We start from the raw sequence: 21,514 nt of genomic DNA, 5'->3' as shown, positions 1-21,514 counted from the left end.
AGAATATATGAAGTGATGTGTTTTCTTCATACATCATTATTCATTTACCGTTTAATGTCCTCACCCAGAAAAAAACTGTGGGATTTTTGTTTTTTGTTTTTACCAAACAGTCAAGCAGAACATTAAAGGGTTAAATATGAATTCTAGAATACATTCATAAAACATATACAAACTCATATATAATAATAGGAAATACTGTATAACATTTCTTACATTCATCCGAATGTTCTGAGGCAGTATTGTTTCTTATTATAAAGCCGCAAGATTTTAGAATTAATTAAACATTTTGCTTATTCATATATTTAATATTACATAATGAGAAACTGAGAAAATGGGGGCATATTCTCCAGTAAATAGTTATTGCATGAAATGTAAAAATGCTTAAATGTAAATCTCAAATCTAATTATGGGTGATTTCTTTGTTGTTGCTCTTCTGAGATGCAAAATGCCCCTTTGTACAACATAGAAAGTAGGTAAATTGATGCTAAAGAATGATACTTGGTAAATAATAATTCACAAAACATAAATAAATACTTTTTCTCATGCATACTTTTATCCAAAATATAAAAATAAGTTTTGCCAAGAGTTAGTCTACCCTGAATGAATAAAATAAGATTATTATTCATATTAATAATTAACATCAAGCCCGCTTAAAGGGAGAACATTCTCTAATTTTATATTACACATTCCATGCCTTTAATCTCTGCACAGATTGTAAGGCAGATGGATCATATTTTTGATTGTATGGTTTAATTAATTAACTTCAAAATGGATTTAAAATAAGAAGTCTGTTATTAAACTGCAAACAACCGAGTAGGTTTATATAGTAAGCTACTCTACTTTGAAATGATAATCACATTAAAATGACAATGGTTCTTGTTGCACAGGTGTCAATTTAGCTTTTCTCCTTTCTTGGGGATACATTCCAGATTTGGGTGATGATTAGAGGTCGTTGGCAGCTCAAGATGAAACAGCTGGTAGCTGGTTTATTAGCTCAACATTGTTTCACCAGCTCAAGCTAAGTTTTGAAAGAACTGGTAGCTGGTAATTTCAAAATGGTCATAGCTGAATTTCACAGCAGGGAACTATAGTTGTAGTTTACGTAATTTTGCTTTGAAGGCACATGACATGAGGTCATTATATTTCTTTCAGTTGTGAATATTTGCAATTTTATACGATTTAAAAAAAATATTGGAATCTATTGAGGTTTATCGTCAATAATAATCAAATATTGTTGATATAAAAATACGTCTCATCATCTCCGCCTCATTACTGGAACTCAATACATCAATTAAAAACTATATAGATAACCGGAACTTTTTTGCGGAAACAGGAAGCAAAACGAAGTCTCCTTCCTTAGTGGATTCTGTGGCGCAGTCCTAAATTTCAAACATAAGGCGCGTAAGTAGTTAGCTTGCTGAGTAGTTAAAAGCAAGCGATTTCTAATTGTTTTGACTTCTGTCATTTAAAGCGGTATAAAAAACAGCATTTAGCTCGATAACCTTACTTAATCTGCCATATTGATACGACCATAATATTGCGATCTTTCTGGATCCATAATGGTTGAAGGACCGGGATGCACACTAAATGGAGAGAAGATACGTTCAAGAGTGAAGACCGGACAAAAAGTTGTAGAAATTCGTGGATCAACACCAAAAGTAAGTTAGCTAACGTTAGCTTGATTGAATCGCAAGTTCAGCTGGCTGGCAAGATGATTTATCAGCACACGAACCAACTGGAAAAATGGCGTTTCATTTAAAAAATGTTTTATTACATTTGATAACTTCTATACATTGAGCTCTAGATTATTAATTACACATCCACCTTAGCATACACAACATGTAACAAACGTTACATTTGCATCCAACTTGCTAGCTATGATGTTCGAGATGTGAATGCCAAGTTACAGATACACTCTCTGAGCACTTTATTGGGTAGACCTGTACACCAGCTTGTTAATGTAAATATCTAATCAATAAATCATGTGGCAGCAACAAAAGGCATATAAACATGCATACATGGTCAAGGGGGTCTGTTTTTCAGACCAAATGTCAGAATGGGGAGGAAATGTGATCCATGGAATGATTGTTGGTGTCAGACAGGGTGGTTTGAATAGCTGATCTTCTGGAATTTTCACGCTCAACAGTCTCTAGAGCTTACAGAGAATGATGCAGGGAAAAAACAGTGAGCTGACAGGAAGATGACAGTAACACAAATAAGCACACATTACAACAACGGTATGCAGAAGTGGTATTTTGTTTCAACCACCTGGATTTGACTCTTGGCAGGACTTTTACGTGCGTCATTTTTTTGTGTTCATGAATTATTTTGAATATGTAACTTTCAGACATGGAATGTGATATTGAAGCAGAATGTAGGGTTTTAAGGATATGTGGGCATTTAGAAGGTATAGGAGGGTGGCAGGCTCCTTTCCATTGTAGCATCCAGAATCGTGTTTGTTGCTAAATCAGGGATTTGGATGACATTTTTAATGGGTTTTTTTTTGCTTTATTTATTTCTTTCCCCAGAAAAATGAGCCTCAAACAAACTCCTTCCAGGTATTTGGGGGGTGCCAGTACACTGGTGTGGAGACGTTGGGGAAAGAACTCTTCTTGTTTTTTGGCCAAAGAGCTCTGAGGTATTGATTCTTTAAAGGACTTGTTTTCACACTGTGTCCTTACACCTCAGTAATATCTGAAACCGGAGACCACTCTACACCAGTGGTACAACACCGTGTTTTATACAAGTTTGGAAAACACTTCACCCACTGAGCCATACAACCACTCTACTATAACCTGCACCAGTTTGATTTTCTCTCTTTATTTCAGAGTTCACTTTGGAATGAATGGCTCCATGAGGGTAAACCCATGTGACCGGCAGCTGGGGAAGGGCACGCCCCCTGCGCTGAAAGTGCAGCTGACCAGCGATACCGTCTGTTTCTTCGACTCAACTGTGGAAATCAGGTGACTCTTCCTGTCTTCAGTAAAAGCGCTTTCTGCTGATGCAGTTGTCATTTTCCAGTTTTGCTAATTGAATGCAGCGTGAATGTTTGGACTGATTCACTTTCCCCCCCAGCTTCTCATCAGGGAAATCAGCAGGCTATAGCTAATATGATCAGAATCTATCGTACTTTCTGTCTACTCTCACTTCAGTTCCTGCCATGTGGGATTTTTGTATTTACTACATACTCTCCAGAGCTTGTCTGGATTTGGAATGGTTTTGTGTGTCAACATTGTCCAATATAAATTGGAATTACAACTTAAAATGCGTAACTTTCTTTCCATTTGGTCACAAAATATAGCAAAACTATGCTGATCATGTAATCATGTGATTCACCATTCCTTTGAGAGTCCACCTGAAGAAAGACATTTATTTATAATCTTTGGTTTCTTTTTTTTTAGACTTTCGGAGCCCTGTGTGCTGAAAGTGAGGGCCATGGAAAGTTTGGATGTCTGCTCATCCAAATTCAGCTTCTCTCGAGCAGAAGACGTGGTGAAAAGGGCGGGCTGTCGCATGTTGTGTGATGTACTTTTAGACCAATCAGTCCTGCCGGGAGTGGGAAACATAATTAAAAACGAAGCTTTATTCGACAGTGGACTTAACCCTGCAGTTAAGGTATCTTTCAACATTTTAAGTCAAGACAATAAGAAATGCAACAATGATAAGTTTTGTAATTCTTATAATTCTAATATATCTATATATCTATTGTGGAGATACAGAAGGCAACAGATTTAAGAATTCCGCTCACAAATGTCATTTCCTCAGGTCAACCAACTGACAGAAGTGCAGATCCGTCATCTAGTGAAGATGACGCGTGACTTCACTCCTGTTTTACAAGGTGCACCAATGTTGTATCAAGTCATTCCAAGTCAACATCCTGGAGTTGTTGTATGGGAATAGTTTATTAGTTTGACAGATTGTCTATCCAAATATAGGCAGTATTATTTTGATTCTGAAATTTGAGATTTGGTCCTACCATTGCAGAAACTAAAACGTGAGAATAACACAATTACTAGTAATGCACTTTCACCCATGAATATGATATAAGAATCCTACACTGCACAAACTTCTCAGTGTGCACAAACTGAGAAACAAGCATTTCAGTCATTTCTCTGTTTAAGATTAAACAGATACTGATTTAAATGGTACTTGAAAGCCTAATAATGCACACTTGTCATAGTACAATCACTTTTGAATTTGTATGAGACAGATATATGGACAGATTCACTAGTCTTGTAAAGCAGTGCGTTCACTCTGTGAGAATACATTAGAAATGACTCCGGGGGGAAACCTAACTCGCGCATCCCTGCCAACAGTGCCGTAAAGCCGGATCTCCGCTCTACAAACATTACAAAGTGTACAAACGGCCGACCTGCGGTCAGTGCGATGGGAAAGTCACCGTCTGTCGACTTGGAGAGGACGGGAGGATGACGTACTTCTGCCAGCGCTGTCAGAACGCGGACGCGGGCCAGGTTAACGTCGGGTAAAACGTGCCTTTCGCCTCTCTCCCCTCCGCTGTTCCTCCGGCTCAAACAGGCCGCTGTTTGCGCAGGATTTCCGGCTTATCAGACAAACTGGTCCTGCTTATTCCTTGGTGAACGTGAGTCATGTTGTCTGCAGATTATGGTCCTCTCCCGGTGCGTCTGAGGAAGGCTGGCTCTGAGGATCCAGGACTGGGAATGAGCTGGCAGGCCTGGCGTGCAGGATGCGAGCTTAACTCCCTCCTGCTTTTGTTGAGACAGGCTTTCGGGGGCTTGATGGCAAATCCCGAATTGCATTACAGGGCCGTTTTTTTTTTTTTCTTCATTTTATTTTAATTGAACCCTTCCCTGGAAAATAGCCTCAGACACCTCTGCTCACGATTCAGACTCCATGGCAAGTCCTCAGAATAAGATACTGTTTGCAAGGTAAATGATGCAACAGAAATGCCAAAAGTGTATTTGTGTTTTGGATGAGTTCCCCAAAATTCTCAGTACCCACAGTAGTGAGAGAATTTAAAGTACCCTCTGTTACAGGTTAGGTTTCTCTGCTGTGGATTTCTACTGCTGAAAAGACCTGCAATTCATTTTCTGTAATGAATAGAAATGCACTCTGTTTAAAATGGTTACCCCAGAATGATTGTGCCAATTTGAAAAGAATTACTAAATCTTTGTTCTCCCATGATTCATGGAGCACCCAGTTCAAAATATGACTGAACTGTTTTCAGCACATCTGCCACTTAAAGCTGTTCTACAGTGAACATTATAATTTACCTGGTTTCCCTTTTTATCCCTTTAAAGCAAGCTTCCCAGCAGGAACAGTTTGGTGGGCTGGGTGCACGGCCGAGGGTTGGGGAGCAGTGAGGAGGTGTGTAAGGAGGAGGAGCAGGAGTGGGCCTGTCACCTCTGCACTCTGATAAACAAGCCCAGCGGCAGGTCATGTGATGCCTGTCTGACCCCGCGACCTGAGCGTGAGTAACACACAGCTGCTGCAATCTTCATTCTGATAGGTCGATGGGAGGGCTGTGGTTCTGCTACCCCACAACTTACAGTAGTAACGGAGAGCTTTTATTGTGGCCCCTATCACTAGGGGCTGTTGAAGAAAGGTGTAGTGTGTGGCCCACTGAGGATGTAATTTACAACACTAATAGCAAGGAGTAATCCATTATCAGTCACTGAAATAAAGCAGATGGTGCAAAATGCTGGTCTGGGGTTGTGCAGCTTTAAATGCTAATGTATCTACACTTGAATATTCCCTCCGCAGGTCCCAAAGAGCGAATGAAAGAGGACTTTTCCGCTTTTAGCCCAGATTTGATCAAGTACCCCTGCAATGCCTTCTCCAAACCACAGGAGGAAGTGAAATTCAACCGAAGAGCCGCGTTCGGAACCTCCACCCTCATTTTCACCGGTCTGAGCGGAAAGCCTTCCCCGATGAAAAGTCCCGCACTCCGTTCCGGGAGGACTTGTTTGAATCCTCTCACTTCGCAGAGAGATTTAAATAAACATAACCTCAGTCTGGGGAACACAAGTCCCAATTATGGCTCCGGAACTTTCCGGAGAAGGAGCTGGGCCCTCTCCAGTGGGGAATTTGAGGCCTCCTGCAGTCAGCCGCAGAAGAAAATGAGAATTGATCACGAGTCTTTTTCTGAGAACAAAGCGCCGACTAGACATCGTAACTTAACAAGGTAACTGTGTACCTGCTTATCCACCAGTAACAGTTTGTACAGATACAAAATGTGGATGTGGCAAACCGTATAGAGTTTTCCTTTACAATTACAAGAAATGTGTGGCAATAATTCCCGATAATTTAGCCCCTGAGTCAGCTATAAGTAAATAATCAGTGATAAAGGATTGGTAAATTGACCATATCCTGATTTGGGTCTACTTCCTTTTAAACAAAGCTATTTTCAGTGAATGAGTCGTACTATACACAAGTACTAATTATTGATAAAATATAAGGATGACACTGAATGGCTGAATATCCTGCATACTCATATATGAACGGCCCTTTAGGGAATGATAAGGTTAAAAAGTGATACTGTGTAAATTCTGTGTGCGTCCGCCCCTCAGGCTCCAGCTTTCTGAAACGTTTCTGTTGATCAGGAGCCCAGAGGAGAGCGGACCCTCCCCTCCCGCCGTCCCCTGCTGTGAGGCCCACCGACGCCCCTGTGTGCTTCGAGTGGTCCGAAAAGAGGGGGAGAACCAGGGCCGCCAGTTCTTCGCCTGTTCCCTCCCTCGAGAAGCCCAGTGCCAATTCTTTGAGGTAAGGCAAACGGGCAAAGACATGATGCTTTCATGCGAGGCAAATCTTCATCATTGATTATGCATCGTTCGGTTGTGGTCAACTTGCTAGTATATTCCACATTCCCTTCTTTCAAATCTATTGGATGTGTTCCCTCTGACAAGAACTATACAACACAACAAAGTTAGATTAATATAAATTATCTTTCTGCAGCAGTCAATAGAAACTCTTTTATAAACAACTTCTCATGAGAATGTAGATGACATGAAAGGCAGAATTTAATTTACTCTTCAGTTTGTACATACTTAGCATTCACAGCATTATTGAAGTGAAACATTAGTCAGAACTCTTGTATCAAACTATAGATAATTGCAATGGAGGAATACGCTGAATAAGTTCTTTTACAGGTCATTGAACCCATCATGATTGCTTTATTGAGAGGGACCCCCTGTAATTGAATTTGAAATGGAAAAACATGCTTGTGCGTTTGCGCGTCTTCTCTGGCAGTGGGCGGACCTGCACTTCCCCCTCTGTAACCATGGGAGACGCTGCATCATGCGAACAGTCTTGAAACTTGGACCCAACAACGGACGCAACTTTTATGTATGTGCTCTCGGAAAAGCCAAACAGTGCGAGTTTTTCCAGTGGGCGGAGAACGGCCCCGGAGTAAAGATCGTTCCTGGTTGCTGAGGCAACCGTCAACCCCAGCATCTGCTGAAGTCCAGAATGGTATTTCTCCCGCTGTTCTTTATTGGTGTTATGTGCTGCATGTCTACAGCTAGTTCTAGGGTCATGTCCGTACACAAATTTCTTAGCTTATGTGTGTTGCCAAATGTCTGCTATTTACTGTGTATTAATGTGCTAAACTGTATCTGTATAAAGTGTATATTTTGGAATGGAACTAATTGTACTGTAAATGTTGCACTTCATCTGCGATGCACTAATACATTGGTTTATAAATGGACTGCATAAACCATTATAAAAGTATCAACCAAGTCAGTTAAAAAAATGGAATCATTAGCCCCAATACATACATTTTGTAGAATAGTGTTTTTTATTTCAACTGCAGATACTATTCAAAAATAATAAAAAGTACATTTTACCATCCAAATTCTCACACTGGTCTCATTTATTTATCTGTTTTATTAAGAAATTGCTGTATTCTGTGGGGAGATCATATTGTGTCCGCACAGATTCAGTTTAGTACAGGGCTAAGCTTAGTTTTGTATGGATAATCTCCATTGAAAACTGACATTAGTCTAGGACTAGGCTTAAATTGTCTGCACAACTGGCCCGACATACATACGTATATGCATTTTTGCAGATACAGTGCAGGTTAGGCACTAATATGAATCATTTGGAAACATTTGAATCGTTTGGATATACAGATTAAAAAGCATTAAAATGGCTGAATTAACACTACTGAATGGCTGATTTAAAGATGGTTCCAAACCAGAAACTAAATGAGCACTATTCCAAAACGATTGTATCCACGATTCTTACATTCTGTGTCTCCCCCCACAAACACAAATACTAAAGTCAATTAAAAATACACTTTAAAAATCCATACATTTCAGTCTCAGAGATCAGGCTTTGTATGGACAGAAGGGAATGAGATTATCTGAAGTCATTTCAGCACCTTTAAATGCAATCCACCGTTTCCTTTATGGGCACGTTGGATTTCGGGTTGGACACCATAAAAGGAAATTTGGAGAATCCAGGAATTTTGTTACAAGCAGCTCCTTTGAGAGAGGAAGATTTATGAAGATTTGAAAAAAACCCAACATTTTAAGATGTTCCCAAACGATACAATTTTACGGTAAAGCAAACGGCAACAAGATTACTGATCACCAATACAGTTGCATAAATTCATCTGTCCACAATTGTCATACGTGTTGTCGACCTACGACTCACCGTAACTCCCCGTGGTGTTTGCACAGATGACGGCACCAAAGAAGTATGGAAAGTGCTGCTTGATTCTGCCGATGGCGGTTTTACAGGCAGTGGAAGGGTCTACACCTGCTCTCATCTGTTCCACAGCCAGGTAACTAATTATGAAGGGAGCAGATAAACCGTGTCAACACCGTCCTCACACAAAGTTTGTGTGTGAGAAAGTTATGACAGATTTGCTGTGCTGTTACAGTAGCCTCTCCTCCCTCCATGTCCCACTGCCGGAGCCCTTCTGTCAGGAACATGCAAATAGCAGGCGCTCCTCTACAGTAATAAGGCTGAATACGTGTGCAGTGTGTCCTCGTCCATGGCTGATCCCATGCAGTCCAGTCCAAACTCTCAGCTACCATGCAATAGTATGCATATTATAACACACACAACAGGCAAACGTGATGGCTATCTTCCGGAATGTTCACACTGTACAGTCAGTATGAATACATCTACTGACATGTTGCCACCTTCCCACCCGTTGTTTGTTGGATATTACGTTACGGTGAATTCCCATGCCCCCCCTCCCCAAGTCACGTTAAAACTTTTCAGATAACCGCAGCTGGTTACAGCTGTCAGCTGCATAGCAGAAAGAAAAAAAGAATAAAACTATTGACACTTCCAACTGAGCTGAAGGTGTTGAATATTCAGCGGGAGGAAGTGGCAGGGTTATTAGAAGAGCCCCGTTGTCAGGATGCATTCCGGCAAGTCTCGGGGCGACAGGAACACCCGTTCTGCCGTTCGGGCGGTCATCCCTGTGTCGTGTCAGTCAAACAGGGCGGGAGAGAGAGAGAGTCTGCTTATGAGGTCTGCTCTACAAGTCAAAGCACCTTGGCAGGAAACGCATCATAATGTCACCGTCTCCCGTGGCAGCAGCCCCCCCCACGGTGCTGTCAGCGTACGCACCGGCTCCGGGGATGGGCGAATCCCCCACACGGCTATTAGAACAGGACGAGAAACACCACACAAACAAATCAACAATGTCTACTTTGGGTTTCACAGCGAGCGCTGCTCATCACAGGAAATTGATCGAATAAACTGAGGCAGACTTGAATTCCATGCAAAATATAGTGCACACACAGACAAGAGAACTAGAAAATCAGGGCTGCTTAACATAGAAATGGTGAAAATAAGTATTGAAAATATGCAGCAATAAAAAAAAGCTGAAAGTGCACTCTGTTATAGCATACTCATGCAACTTTATGGATAACAGACAACAGACTAGAGACCAATACATAAATCAAAATGGACTGAATACAATTGATTTTGATTCTGTTCTTTAAATACAGACCGGAGCCCGCTTGGCTACACTCAGAATCCCATTTTCCAAATAGCAAGCTGCAGGAAACTTCATTAACGTATGGATGCACAGCTGCACAGCTGTTTAAGTACAAACCCCGGGACCTTGTGGCGTGCTCCATTAGTCGATGTTCCGGCTGCCACTTGTCCAGCCTGATTGATCACAATCATCCCTAAAAGCACAGGAAACAAACTTGGGGAAACTGTTTGCGAGTCCACATTCAGAACACACACACACCAACTGTGGGTATTTCACTCAGATATAAGTGAATGTCACAGTCATGACTTAACAGACCCTGTTGATGTGCGATTTTACATTCCATGGTCATACGAGAGTATAAAGTGGAGCTGAAAGGTTTTTAAATCAGAGCTGAAGGCCTTCAACTCAATTCAATAATAAAAAAAATAAATGAATTCAGTATCCACAAAGTACAATTCACAGCCATGTTTCTAACGAATTACAGGCCTGATTAGTGCCAAATAATAACAATATTTACAATTTGCTTTCACAAGTGATGAGAATATTTGTTTTCCCTTCTTAATTAATGATCTGGCTCCATGTCATACCACCAGTGAGGTTTTTAATATTTTCTAGAAAGTAACAAAACAAAGGAAATATCTAGTGACTTAATTAATGAGGAAATATGAGTGCCAGGAAAATAGACTCTGTCCACATCGCCAGGTTACACATCACCAATAATTAATTCTAATGTATAAGAGAATATACAATAGAATAAGATACACCTTAGGGTTTAGACTGTTTTCACAGTCTTTTTTAGTAATATGTAGCTAAATGTAGCTGCAGCTACTGCAGCTATAACGTATAACCCAATTCAAGATGATATGGTCTAGAACACCAATAAAAGTGAGAAAAGGCCTCACTATGGCTATGCTAACTGGCAAAACTACAAAGTACATTTATATACCATATAAAACTACAATACCAATAGTGTCATGGGCATGGATATTGATGAGCTGGTGTCCCTTAATTTGTTGTAACGTAGTCTTTGGCTTGTATGGACCACAGGATTCAGAAGGGTCTGGAGAAACATCCTGTCAAATGTGAGAAGTGGAAGAAATGTCAAGATGTAGCTATGACTGTTCATTTTGGATTTGGAGAGAGACAGAGAGAGACTAACCAGTGACCAAAAGCCTGAAATAATCTAAAATAACTGTTATTTCTAAAGTATTTAAAGGTACAATAGGTCATTTCTGACTTTTAACGGTCAAGAGAGGAATAGCAGCAACAAAAACCTTCAAACCACAACACTTTACGTTGAAATGCCATTGGCTGTGGCAACTAGAACACATTTTTAACCAATGAGCTTGAATTATTGTACGGTTATACAATGTTTTGGTACAGTGTCGGGCCATCAACTGTATATTTTGAAACCCGAATTTAAGGACTATAAACAAAGGCAGAGGGTGAGTCAACATGTCAGTGAGCCTTTTTCAATGATAGGAAGGGATTTACAAAGGTCTTGTAACAATGTTTTAACACAAAAATCTTACCTATTGTACCTTGAACATTAAAATGTAAGACATGGGAATGGTTTGGTTTCCAAATAATACTGGACATGCATGTTCGTCATGGGTAAGAAATAACCGTGGCTTGGTGTGGTCACGTGGTCCAGTCTGGCCCCTGCCCATCTGCTCCAATGCTTTATCTGCTGTGTTTTCATCTAAAAATAACACTGCCTATCTGTCTGAATGTTGATGTATCTCCATTGAGCTTTGCTCATGCCAAGTTTAACAGCATACTGGGATCAAGAATAATCCTTCTCATATTGGTCATGATTAATTATTCATATTGATTTAATTATGCATATGGTATTTTGGGGGTTGCCATTAGGGTGATATTTCCCCAAAAAGTCCTCTGAACTGTAACATGAATGCAGCATTTTAAGCAACTCAGACTAGTATTTATAATGCGCCCACATGATAGATCTTTCTCTTACTCTTCCTATTGCACATTTCCATCTTTGGCTGATATTCTGTAAGCATTCTGGATATATTATTCTGAAATTATTATAATTTACTAACAGGCATAAAACGTTGAACTAATTAACTGCATTGGCAAGTGTGTTAGAATGTAGAAAGATGACATGGTTTACAGCAGAAAGAGCATCCACCTGACGGTAATTTGGCTGGCAGTTGTCCGTCAGCCATTTTGTGAAAATACCAAGCGAGTTATTGGTTGTTAAATCTTCAGCAGGGAATCCCATATTTTCTGCAAACGCAGAAGCTGTGTGGACAGGAAGAGAGAAAAAACTGTTCACAGCATAAAAGGCTAGTGACAGTTGCAATTATGTACCTGTTGCCAAAACCAACAAGAGAAGTCATGCAGTCTACTTAATCCAATGGTTGAATCAGTTGTCCAAATAAACAGATTTCACCACATTCTGAGATGATGAACAGATTTGCTTCCACTACTGTGAAACAGCTGTACTAGGAAGAATCTCTGACATCAGACATTCTTGTAAATGTATTAATCTATCCCCTTTTGTTTGCTAAGTGTCACGGTGTAAAATGTAAACCTGTAAAAGAGAATTCAGTCTCTTGCATAAATTGTGAAAAACAATTATTACCCAATTCTCCCACCAGGAACGTATGCTTGGTCCGTTCCATCACTGCCCTAGCCACACCAATGGCATTCTTAATTCGCCTGAGGCATCCAACTGCTCCAACATCCATTGTGTCACTACATAAAAAGAACCAAACCATAAGAAAACCCCATCACCAAATGTTGCAAGAAATGTAATCTTTAAAAAGACCCTTATTCTGGGGTACTGTAAAGAGATTTGGGCACAGTTTGAGTAACTGCATTAAAAAACAAAGATCTGCACACCACTCAGCTTTTTATTTAAGATGAGGCTAAAAGACTCAAATGTTTGGAATTCCTTTATCTGTGAAATGGTGGAGTGATGATCTTTTCTGGTATTTACTCAAGTCTGTAAATCTGTGCACCTCTGTTTAAAGCCCAAGTGTCTTTTTTAAATCCAAAAAGAGCCAGTTTCAGCAAGCAGTCTAACCCATTCATTATCATGGCATCCAGCGTGGTCTCTCCCGTCTCGTCGGGGCTCCCTCCGTAACCAACGCTGCCGTCGCACTGCTGTATTTCACACTGGGCGCAGCCCTTTTCCACGGCGTCCAGCGTTGAGCCTCCAGAACCGAGCGTGCTCCATGCTACAATAGATGGGGATATAAAGGAGCATTACCAAAAGTCCTACAGCATGATTCATATCTCTATGACCAGAAACACACTAGTGCCGTCACTATAGCATGACATTGCTTTTATCAAGGCTGCTGACTAACTAGCCTTTGAGTGGTGGATGACTAGAAGGAGCAATCACTTATCTGTCTGTGCAAGTGTGCCCGCAGTCTTTGTCGACTTTTCGATTTAGGAGACTGTTTTCTCTATACACTGTGCTTAAGTGTTCACAGACAAGTGACTTTGATGTAAAAGCTTTTACAGGTGTCAAATGGCAAGCACCACCTGCCGTGACTCCATGAGCAAATAGGCTCCCGATATAACCATTTGGCAGATAATCTCCTCTGCCTGTCTTGGAAGATTAATATCCCTACTGATGCAATATTTCTAACAGCTTGTGTGTTAATATCCAGCGAATTAAGGAAAGTACTGAGGTTCAGAGGGAGAGGAAATGGTACAAGGGGATCAAGTCAGCAGAGGACACAACACTGGTGTCTAAGCAAGGCAAAGCACAACGAACAGAAGGCTAGCTATATGCTGTAAACAATGCCAACGATACTGCTGTCTTTTCCCCAAGAACAGTTCAGAAATCTTCCGCATGGCCCGATAAAGCGGGTGAAATCAGTCGCCGGAGGTGCCGAGTGTTGGGTAACGTTAGATAATGCCCGCAAACATTAAACTTTCTCGACAACTTGAGAGCGTTCGCTGACAACTTGGGTCGAAGGGAAGCGAAGTTTGTTTTAAACATTGTCAATAAATGCAACTGTCCACACAACTGGTTCCGTGAATTTGATGTAATTCATTTCCCTTATGTGAATGAGCTTGGAATCGGGATACAGTACAATGGCTAGTGTATTCGATCATCCATTCTGATTCGTTTGTAGAAAGACATTACACTGCATTACACTATTGTTTTTAAAGACAGTTACCAATAAGTTGGGTAACTACCTTTCGCCGTTGCTTCCTGGAAAGGCCACGTATTAATAACCAGAGGCAACACAGCAGAGCAAGTCGGCGTCAAGGATAAACAAAGGATTACTTTCATTGACAACATTAAATTCATGCTTTACCCGAAAAGTGGTCCTAACCCTAACCTAATCTTAGTGGTAAAATTACCGTGAAACTAATCGGACTTGATCTTCGACCTGTTAACTACCGTTTTATCGATGTAGGTCTGTTCAGGTTAACGACATTGCTTAGCCTAGTTAGCAAGTTACTTCTGTGGATTGCTTCGGTTTCAAAGCCAGCAGTGGTGTGACTACGCCTATATCATAACTGACAGACACCACAGTTCAAACCTTACTAACAACAGCCAACAAGATTATTATCAGTCCATTTACAAGTACAGTTATACGGTTACAACCCAGCTAACAGTTTCATCTCGGTACTTTGCTCGCCTGTTTTTACTTCCTTGTTGATGAGGCTGTAGGTCACATGATGCGTGTTAAGCCTCCCAAAGATCATTGGCTGTTCCTTAATTTTCTCCATTCGTTTAGCGGCATTTTTGGTGTATAAGCAGAACTTTCTTCAGCTCACATCCTAACAAATATCTTGTATTGAATTAGAATTGCTTCTAATGTTCATTAAAAAGAACCACAAATTAGCCAAATTTTGCTAAAAGTTGGTGAAATACGACAAGAATGTCTGCAGAACCCCTGATGGATTGCAAGTCATGGAATATTTATTTTTTCCTGTAACCTCTATTTTGAATATGTTGCATTGGATTATTATTATTATTATTATTATTATTATTATTATTATTATTATTATTATTCCTTTTCCTTGAACATTTCCTAAAGTGGTCAGGACTGCAGAATTATTGACCAGCTTCTGACAAAGAATGAAGACACCTCTTCAGATTGGCTGTCCTGCCAGCCCCACTACGTCGCATTATCTTCTTTTGTACTACTTTAGGTTAGCATTAGCAGAAGGGCTTACATCTATATGTTATCTACTGCAGCTCACTTCAGCAAGACAACATATCGATAAACACCTTAGATATGCATCTACAGCCACGCAAGCAAGATATGTTACTCAATGAAATCACAGATATATGATAAAAACAAGACATTAAGTATAAGCTAAAATAAATAAACAAATAAGAACCTAATGTCAACAAAATCTTAATAATGCAGCATAGCATATTCCTTTGACCTATGTGCAAAATAAGCCCAGTATAGCAAAACATACATTTTATTATATTTATTTTTCTGTTTAATGGTTTTCCCTATTCAAATGATACTGGAGTTCAAATGGCAATATTTATTATTGTTCTGTTGATCAATAATAGCAGTTATTTTGGGGATTTGGGATTCAAATCTTATATGTGTCTACCAAAATAGTCAAAAAGGAGATACAAGACTGTTACAACACTTAGCCATTAGCCAACCATTGTTGAGCACTCATAACAGAAGTAGCTGCTGCCATGTGGCTGTCAAAGTCTGATTTACTCTAAGGTCAAAAATTAGTTCCAGAAGGAGATAGGAGCACCTTTCTACTATACTGGTTTCCGTCAGGAAGACCATTTTGATACAAGACAGTTGAAACAATGTCCTGTTAGCTGTATTTCTCATCATATAAAATCAATGTGCACTTCTATAAACTGAACACACATAAAGACGTATTTACTTATTGCATATTACATATTAAGACAACCTAAACTTAATTTGGTGTAATTGGCAGCTGTATTTGCCTAAATACTAGACATTCGTGTGATTCTGTGATTATGATCAGATGAATGGCTTTCATGATTTTCAGAATGAAAAGGTTTTTCTTTTTTTGAATTTTGTTTGGAATTAGTCCAGTATGTTTCTGTTTTGAATCTGCAAATAAAAAAAATAAAAAAAACATCCATAACTTTTGTCAGCAATGAAGTTGGGTATAAACTAATGCCCTGAGACATATTGAGGACCAGTAATAAAAAAGCACAACTAAAACAAATATCATAGTTCATCCCAAAATGAGTTAGTGATCACCTGCTGAGTTCAGAAACCGTTGTCTGTCTTTTCTGCCTTGTTATCCCAGCCACGATTTTGGCAGTCTGGGAGATACATGCTGTATTCCGAAAAATACTGCCTAAATATCTCCCTTACCGTTATCTATCATCATTGCTTACACTTATATGACTCTCCTGCATCACGCTGCCTGTAGCTGTAAGAAATAATTGGCTGTTCTGGTATCATTGTTCGAAGGGCCGTCACCTTTGAAGGTAATGAGAGCCTTCAGTGTATTAATATATCCCTCACAGGTAACACAACGCCACTTGCGAAATCGCGTTCGCGGTGAACTGACAGCTCATGTAAAATAACATATCGCTGCTTGTTCTATAATCATTTCACCTTAATCTAATTATGGGTGCTGAGACAGACAAAGCCAAGCTTCTTTTTAAGCAAACACGTCCCTTCATTATGCTATTCATTCTGCAGTCCCAGAGTCTCATGTAAACAGGTGGGAGTAACAAGTTTAAAATACATATGAGGACATTTGTAGTTTGCAACCGATTTGTAGTTTATCTTAAAATGATCATTTGTCTTTTTTTCCTCATTGGAACTTGAACCCTTGAATCCCTACTGATGCAATATTTCTAACAGTAGGGAGGACAACCGAAAAATCTATTTCCAGAAATCAACATGAATATTATGATTAAAATCTCAGTTTAACCTTAAATTAACGTGTTGTGGACAATAATTCTGCTTAGGTGGAATTTTAATGTGATGAAATTACTGTTTTTGTGGCTTTTAAGCGCTCATTTTACCAGCATTCCATCAATGTTAAATGCTGGACCCCGACGGCACCGAAAAACGGGCAGATTTCACCAACATTCCATTATTTACATTTATGGAGCTCGAAAATGGTGACGCAACAATAGCGCTCTTACATGGCAGTTGGTGGCAGTTCGAACTCTCAGAATTATGACTGTAGCCAGGTCAATATTTTCGCTGGATACTGTCCAGCCTTATAAGTCCAAAGTCCCTGGTTACTTTTTAATAGTTTCAATGGATTTTGACAATAGACATGTCAGACTTCAATGATGTTAACGCTCTCGAGCGTGCGTCTACATTTAAGTAGTTGTATCCTTCTAACGTAAATGGTAAATGGTTGGAATTTATATAGCGCCTTTATCCAAAGCGCTGTACAATTGATGCTTCTTATTCACCCATTCAAACACACACTCACACACCGACAGCGATTGGCTGCCATGCCAGGAGCATTTGGGGGTTAGGTATCTTGCTCAAGGACACTTCGACACAGCCCGGGCGGGGGATCGAACCGGCAACCATCCGATTGCCAGACGACTGCTCTTACTGCCTGAGCCATGTCGCCCCCATAACGTAGTTTACATAGCAACTTAACTCTCGGATCACGCCGAATCACTGATAGCAACAAGATAAATTAATGACGATTCAGAAAATGTATAACTTTTAAAGATTTAAATAAATCCTATGGTGGGACTTTTGCGATTTATGGACGGTGCGACAGAAATATTCGGGTCCGTTGAACAAAATCGAATGCTTTTATTTCTATCGTTCGAATGACCAAGTGCCATTAAAAAGCAAATTTTATGACTTTGTGCTATTTGCGTATGCTAGCTACATCACGCTAACCTCGTACAGGGACCAGTAAAGGCTTAGAACACGCTAGCACTTAGTTATTGTAAGTTTGATCACCTATACTGTGAAGTAAAAAAGTGGACAAATTACGTTTTCTGCGAGAAATGTATTGGCAACCTCACGTGCACAAACAGCGGTCTACATTCTAAAGCTCCACTTTGCCCTCCCTACTAACAGCTTGCGTGTTAATATCCAGCGAATTAAGGAAAGTACTGAGGTTCAGAGGGAGAGGAAATCGTACAAGGGGATCAAGTCAGCAGAGGACACAACACTGGTGTCTAAGCAAGGCAAAGCACAACGAACAGAAGGCTAGCTATATGCTGTAAACAATGCCAACGATACTGCTGTCTTTTCCCCAAGAACACTTCAGAAATCTTCCGCATGGCCCGATAAAGCGGGTGACATCAGTCGCCGGAGGTGGCGAGTGTTGGGTAACGTTAGATAATGCCCGCAAACATTAAACTTTCTCGACAACTTGAGAGCGTTCGCTGACAACTTGGGTCGAAGCGAAGCGAAGTTTGTTTTAAACATTGTCAATAAATACAACTGTCCACACAACTGGTTCCGTGAATTTGATGTAATTCATTTCCCTTATGTGAATGAGCTTGGAATCGGGATACAGTACAATGGCTAGTGTATTCGATCATCCATTCTGATTCGTTTGTAGAAAGACATTACACTGCATTACACTATTGTTTTTGAAGATAGTTACCAATAAGTTGGGTAGCTACCTTTCGCCGTCGCGTCCTGGAAAGGCCACGTATTAATAACCAGAGGCAACACAGCAGAGCAAGTCGGCATCAAGGATAAACCAAGGATTACTTTCATTGACAACATTAAATTCATGCTTTACCCGAAAAGTGCTCCTAACCCTAACCTAATCTTAGTGGTAAAATTACCGTGAAACTAATCGGACTTGATCTTCGACCTGTTAACTACCGTTTTATCGTTTATCTTAAAATGATCATTTGTCTTTTTTTCCTAATTGGAACTTGAACCCTGGTGTAAAATCCAGCTATGACCAGCTTCAACTGACCAGCTACCAGCTGTTTCAAGCTTGAGTTGGTCTGAACTGGTTAACCAGCAATCAGCTGTTTCAAAACATAGCTTCTTCTTTTCTAAAAAAAAAAAAAACAATCAGTAGTTGAAGACGCGTGTTCAGATGGATAAGGCAAGCGTATACTAAACCAATGGCATTTACAGTGATTTATACAGGCTCCACACGTGTGACGAAATAGATTTCTTCTAACAGAGGGAACCTAAAAGCCCTTAATGCAGTAAATGCGTGGAGTACAGTATATAACGGAATATAACAACTTGTTCTCACTGTAAAGCAGGTACTACTTAATGTTCGAGCGCTCCGGCTCCACTTGTGTATCCCTAATTGAATCTTGGACAATGATAATCTACATGTCTCGTGTTTTATCAGCACGTACATTTTCATTGGGGATTTCTTGAATACTGGATCATTAATGTGTTCATATTCTTTTAAATTCCACTGACGTGGAAAACGTGTGTAATTTATTATTCTCTATAGTTCCAGAAGGGGGCGCAAGAGGCATTTAGCCAAAGCCCAGAACAGCAAAGCTCACATGCCAGGGCCTTGAGTTTACTTTTAAATCATGAAGCGAATTATAGCTTGCCAAATTAATGCTAATTCGGTTCGTTTGTTTTATTGTGACTGATTTCCAAGCGTGTGGACACGACGTACTGTATAAATGCATATGCGTCTGCCTGTATGGTGCGAGGACTGCACAAATACTGTAGATAATACGGTATATCCGATTTGTTTAAAATTACATATGATTTTTTATTACTTAACTACTAGCTAATTACTAAGTACTAGCATGGGTTGTGCCTAAATAATGTGACTGCCAAAAGAGTATCCAGTCATTCTCTAATAAACATTTATATTTTTATGGAGCCATATCCATTATCCAGGGCAGGAAACTGTGGCTGGTGCATCCCAGAATTTTTACCTGTCAGCTAGATATTTAGAATAGAATAGGACCTCCAAGTGATGGGTGGTTACCTGCCAGAGTTGCTTTTACAGTAGGCAAACGTACCAGCCGCAGATCAAATTTATCTGGCTGGTGGCTGGTGTTAATTTCTCACCCGGCCATATCTCTTAGAATATACAGCGCTGAAACTACTTTCATCTCCTTCAATAGTACTGAGAAACCTATCTGTGCTTCAGGTTGGATTTTGAACATTCATTAAATGGTGCTTCTCATGCACCCATTCACACTCACACACCCACGGCAATAGGATGCCATGCAAGGTACCAGTCAGCTCGTCGGGAGCAACTGGGAGTTAGGTGTCGTGCTCAGAGATTCGACGAACCCAGGGCCGGGAACCAGCAACCTTCTGACTGCGATGATGATGTTGCCCAGTGGATTTCATAGATTAGCTGGCCTTTAAAATGTATTTTTGTGCCTGTGCCTTGTGTACTTTATTTACCCTTCATTAGCCTAATTAAAATATAAGTGCAAAGTCACTGATGTGTGTGTGTGTGTGTGTGTGTGTGTCTAAAAATATAGTTGAACAATTTCATCATTGTCAGAGTGTGAACATTTTTAAGGGTATATTAAGCAGCTTAGTGTTCATTATACTGTACTAGCTCATATAAGCTGTAGTTATACAATGAATGAAATATCAGTAAATATGTAAGTTGTAATCAAAAGCTGGAACCTGCAACTACTGCAGCCCTTTATGGATGGGTTCAGACACTGTGGTCTAAAGGAACAGTGAAAAACTATAGGGTGTGGGTGTATGCATAAAAGTTTATTGCAATGGTGGTGGAAATGCAGTTCTCCTTGTTTAGTTATGCATGAACGTGTTTTTCAGTATTTGGCATGTTCTATAAGAAAGAACAACGCTAACAAATGCCCCATATTTCTGATTTACATATGATTAATGTGACATTGTCCAACTTTGCTATGGTGTTACTATGCAAATTGAACACCTGGCCAGGCCTGGTGTTCAGCAGTCAGAAAGTGTTGTGCAAGGAGATAAAAATGATGGCACATCTAAATAGCGTGTCTTACTGGTAATGGATTTTAGAGATGATTGGCCATTTGAAATAACATTACATGAAAGCACTTTTTTTTAAGTAAACAGTGATTAAATTGCTGTGCACTCTCCAGATAATGGCTGGCATCACCACTAACAGAGCATGGAACACATATGGCTTCTGTTATGAAAATTTGCTTTGACTCCTCTTGACCCCAGTGAGCGAACTTTTTTTTTGCGTTGCCTCAAGAGTTACAACAATGCCCACCTGCATGACCAGGTGTTAAATCGAATGGTAATGCTATTGCACTTTTCTATATGTCTCACTTCAGTGACACTCAAATCGGGAACAAAGGTATTCGGTCTTGTGCAACTGGCTTTGATGGAAAATGCCATAGCTGATTTAGGAAAAAGAAATAGTTCAGCACACTCTGTACATCACTAGACAATACAGCTTTGTTTTTATCAGTGCATACTTTTGGGTGTGTACTCCTTCTGTAAAAAAATGGACTGTGCTGGCTGACTGTGCCAAGGGATCAATCCGGAATAAAACGGCAAAAGTTAGCAATAGTGCTACTGTTATTTGTGGAATCATGTGGTTGTCAAGGGATAAACATAACTGGAACCATAGAAGAAATCTTAGCAAAAAGTAGAGAAAGGTCAGTAATTACTTTTTGAAGGAGCACATTTCAATCGATACAACCAAGTACAATACAACTAAATC

At 40.0% G+C, this 21,514-nt stretch overlaps 2 protein-coding genes across 4 annotated transcripts; one reads left to right on the top strand and one right to left on the bottom strand.

Annotated features, from left to right (window-relative positions):
- The first annotated feature begins 1,195 nt into the window (after positions 1–1,195).
- On the top strand, positions 1,196–7,810 carry neil3 (nei-like DNA glycosylase 3). Its single transcript, XM_061252553.1, is given in 11 exon segments — positions 1,196–1,658; positions 2,529–2,638; positions 2,829–2,963; positions 3,402–3,615; positions 3,766–3,824; positions 3,826–3,838; positions 4,317–4,483; positions 5,280–5,449; positions 5,743–6,163; positions 6,582–6,741; positions 7,228–7,810. Coding segments are annotated over 11 exon segments (1,731 nt in total). The 5' UTR covers positions 1,196–1,559; the 3' UTR covers positions 7,411–7,810.
- On the bottom strand, positions 7,756–18,837 carry aga (aspartylglucosaminidase). 3 transcript variants are annotated; one of them, XM_061252555.1, is made up of 9 exons: positions 18,510–18,837; positions 12,990–13,143; positions 12,546–12,658; positions 12,090–12,202; positions 10,902–11,010; positions 10,055–10,130; positions 9,489–9,596; positions 8,635–8,768; positions 7,756–8,462 (listed from the first exon to the last, which is right to left on the bottom strand). In XM_061252555.1, the coding sequence occupies exons 1-9, from the start codon at positions 18,622–18,624 to the stop codon at positions 8,362–8,364; spliced, it is 1,023 nt and encodes a 340-aa protein (XP_061108539.1). In that variant the 5' UTR covers positions 18,625–18,837; the 3' UTR covers positions 7,756–8,361. The 3 variants fall into 3 exon arrangements, with proteins under 3 accessions (XP_061108539.1, XP_061108540.1, XP_061108538.1); XM_061252556.1 differs by lacking the exon at positions 18,510–18,837 and adding an exon at positions 14,566–14,648; XM_061252554.1 differs by lacking the exon at positions 18,510–18,837 and adding an exon at positions 14,117–14,596.
- Positions 18,838–21,514: the final 2,677 nt, after the last annotated feature.

Source organism: Conger conger, chromosome 8, assembly GCF_963514075.1.
Source record: "Conger conger chromosome 8, fConCon1.1, whole genome shotgun sequence".
In the NCBI taxonomy this organism is placed as follows: domain Eukaryota; kingdom Metazoa; phylum Chordata; class Actinopteri; order Anguilliformes; family Congridae; genus Conger; species Conger conger.
Note: the sequence above shows the minus strand (reverse complement) of the source record. Positions and strands in the feature narration are given on the sequence as shown.

What these genes read in the sequence shown, in the direction of transcription:
- aga (XM_061252555.1), bottom strand. Translation starts at nt 18,624, where the DNA reads ATGAATTTAATGTTGTCAATGAAAGTAATCCTTGGTTTATCCTTGATG. An exon ending in CCAGGACGCGACGGCGAAAG is followed by an intron (nt 13,144 to 18,509) that starts GTAGCTACCCAA and finishes CATCTATTGTAG; the next exon opens with CATGGAGCACGCTCGGTTCT. An exon ending in GTTCCTGGTGGGAGAATTGG is followed by an intron (nt 12,203 to 12,545) that starts GTAATAATTGTT and finishes CTGTCCACACAG; the next exon opens with CTTCTGCGTTTGCAGAAAAT.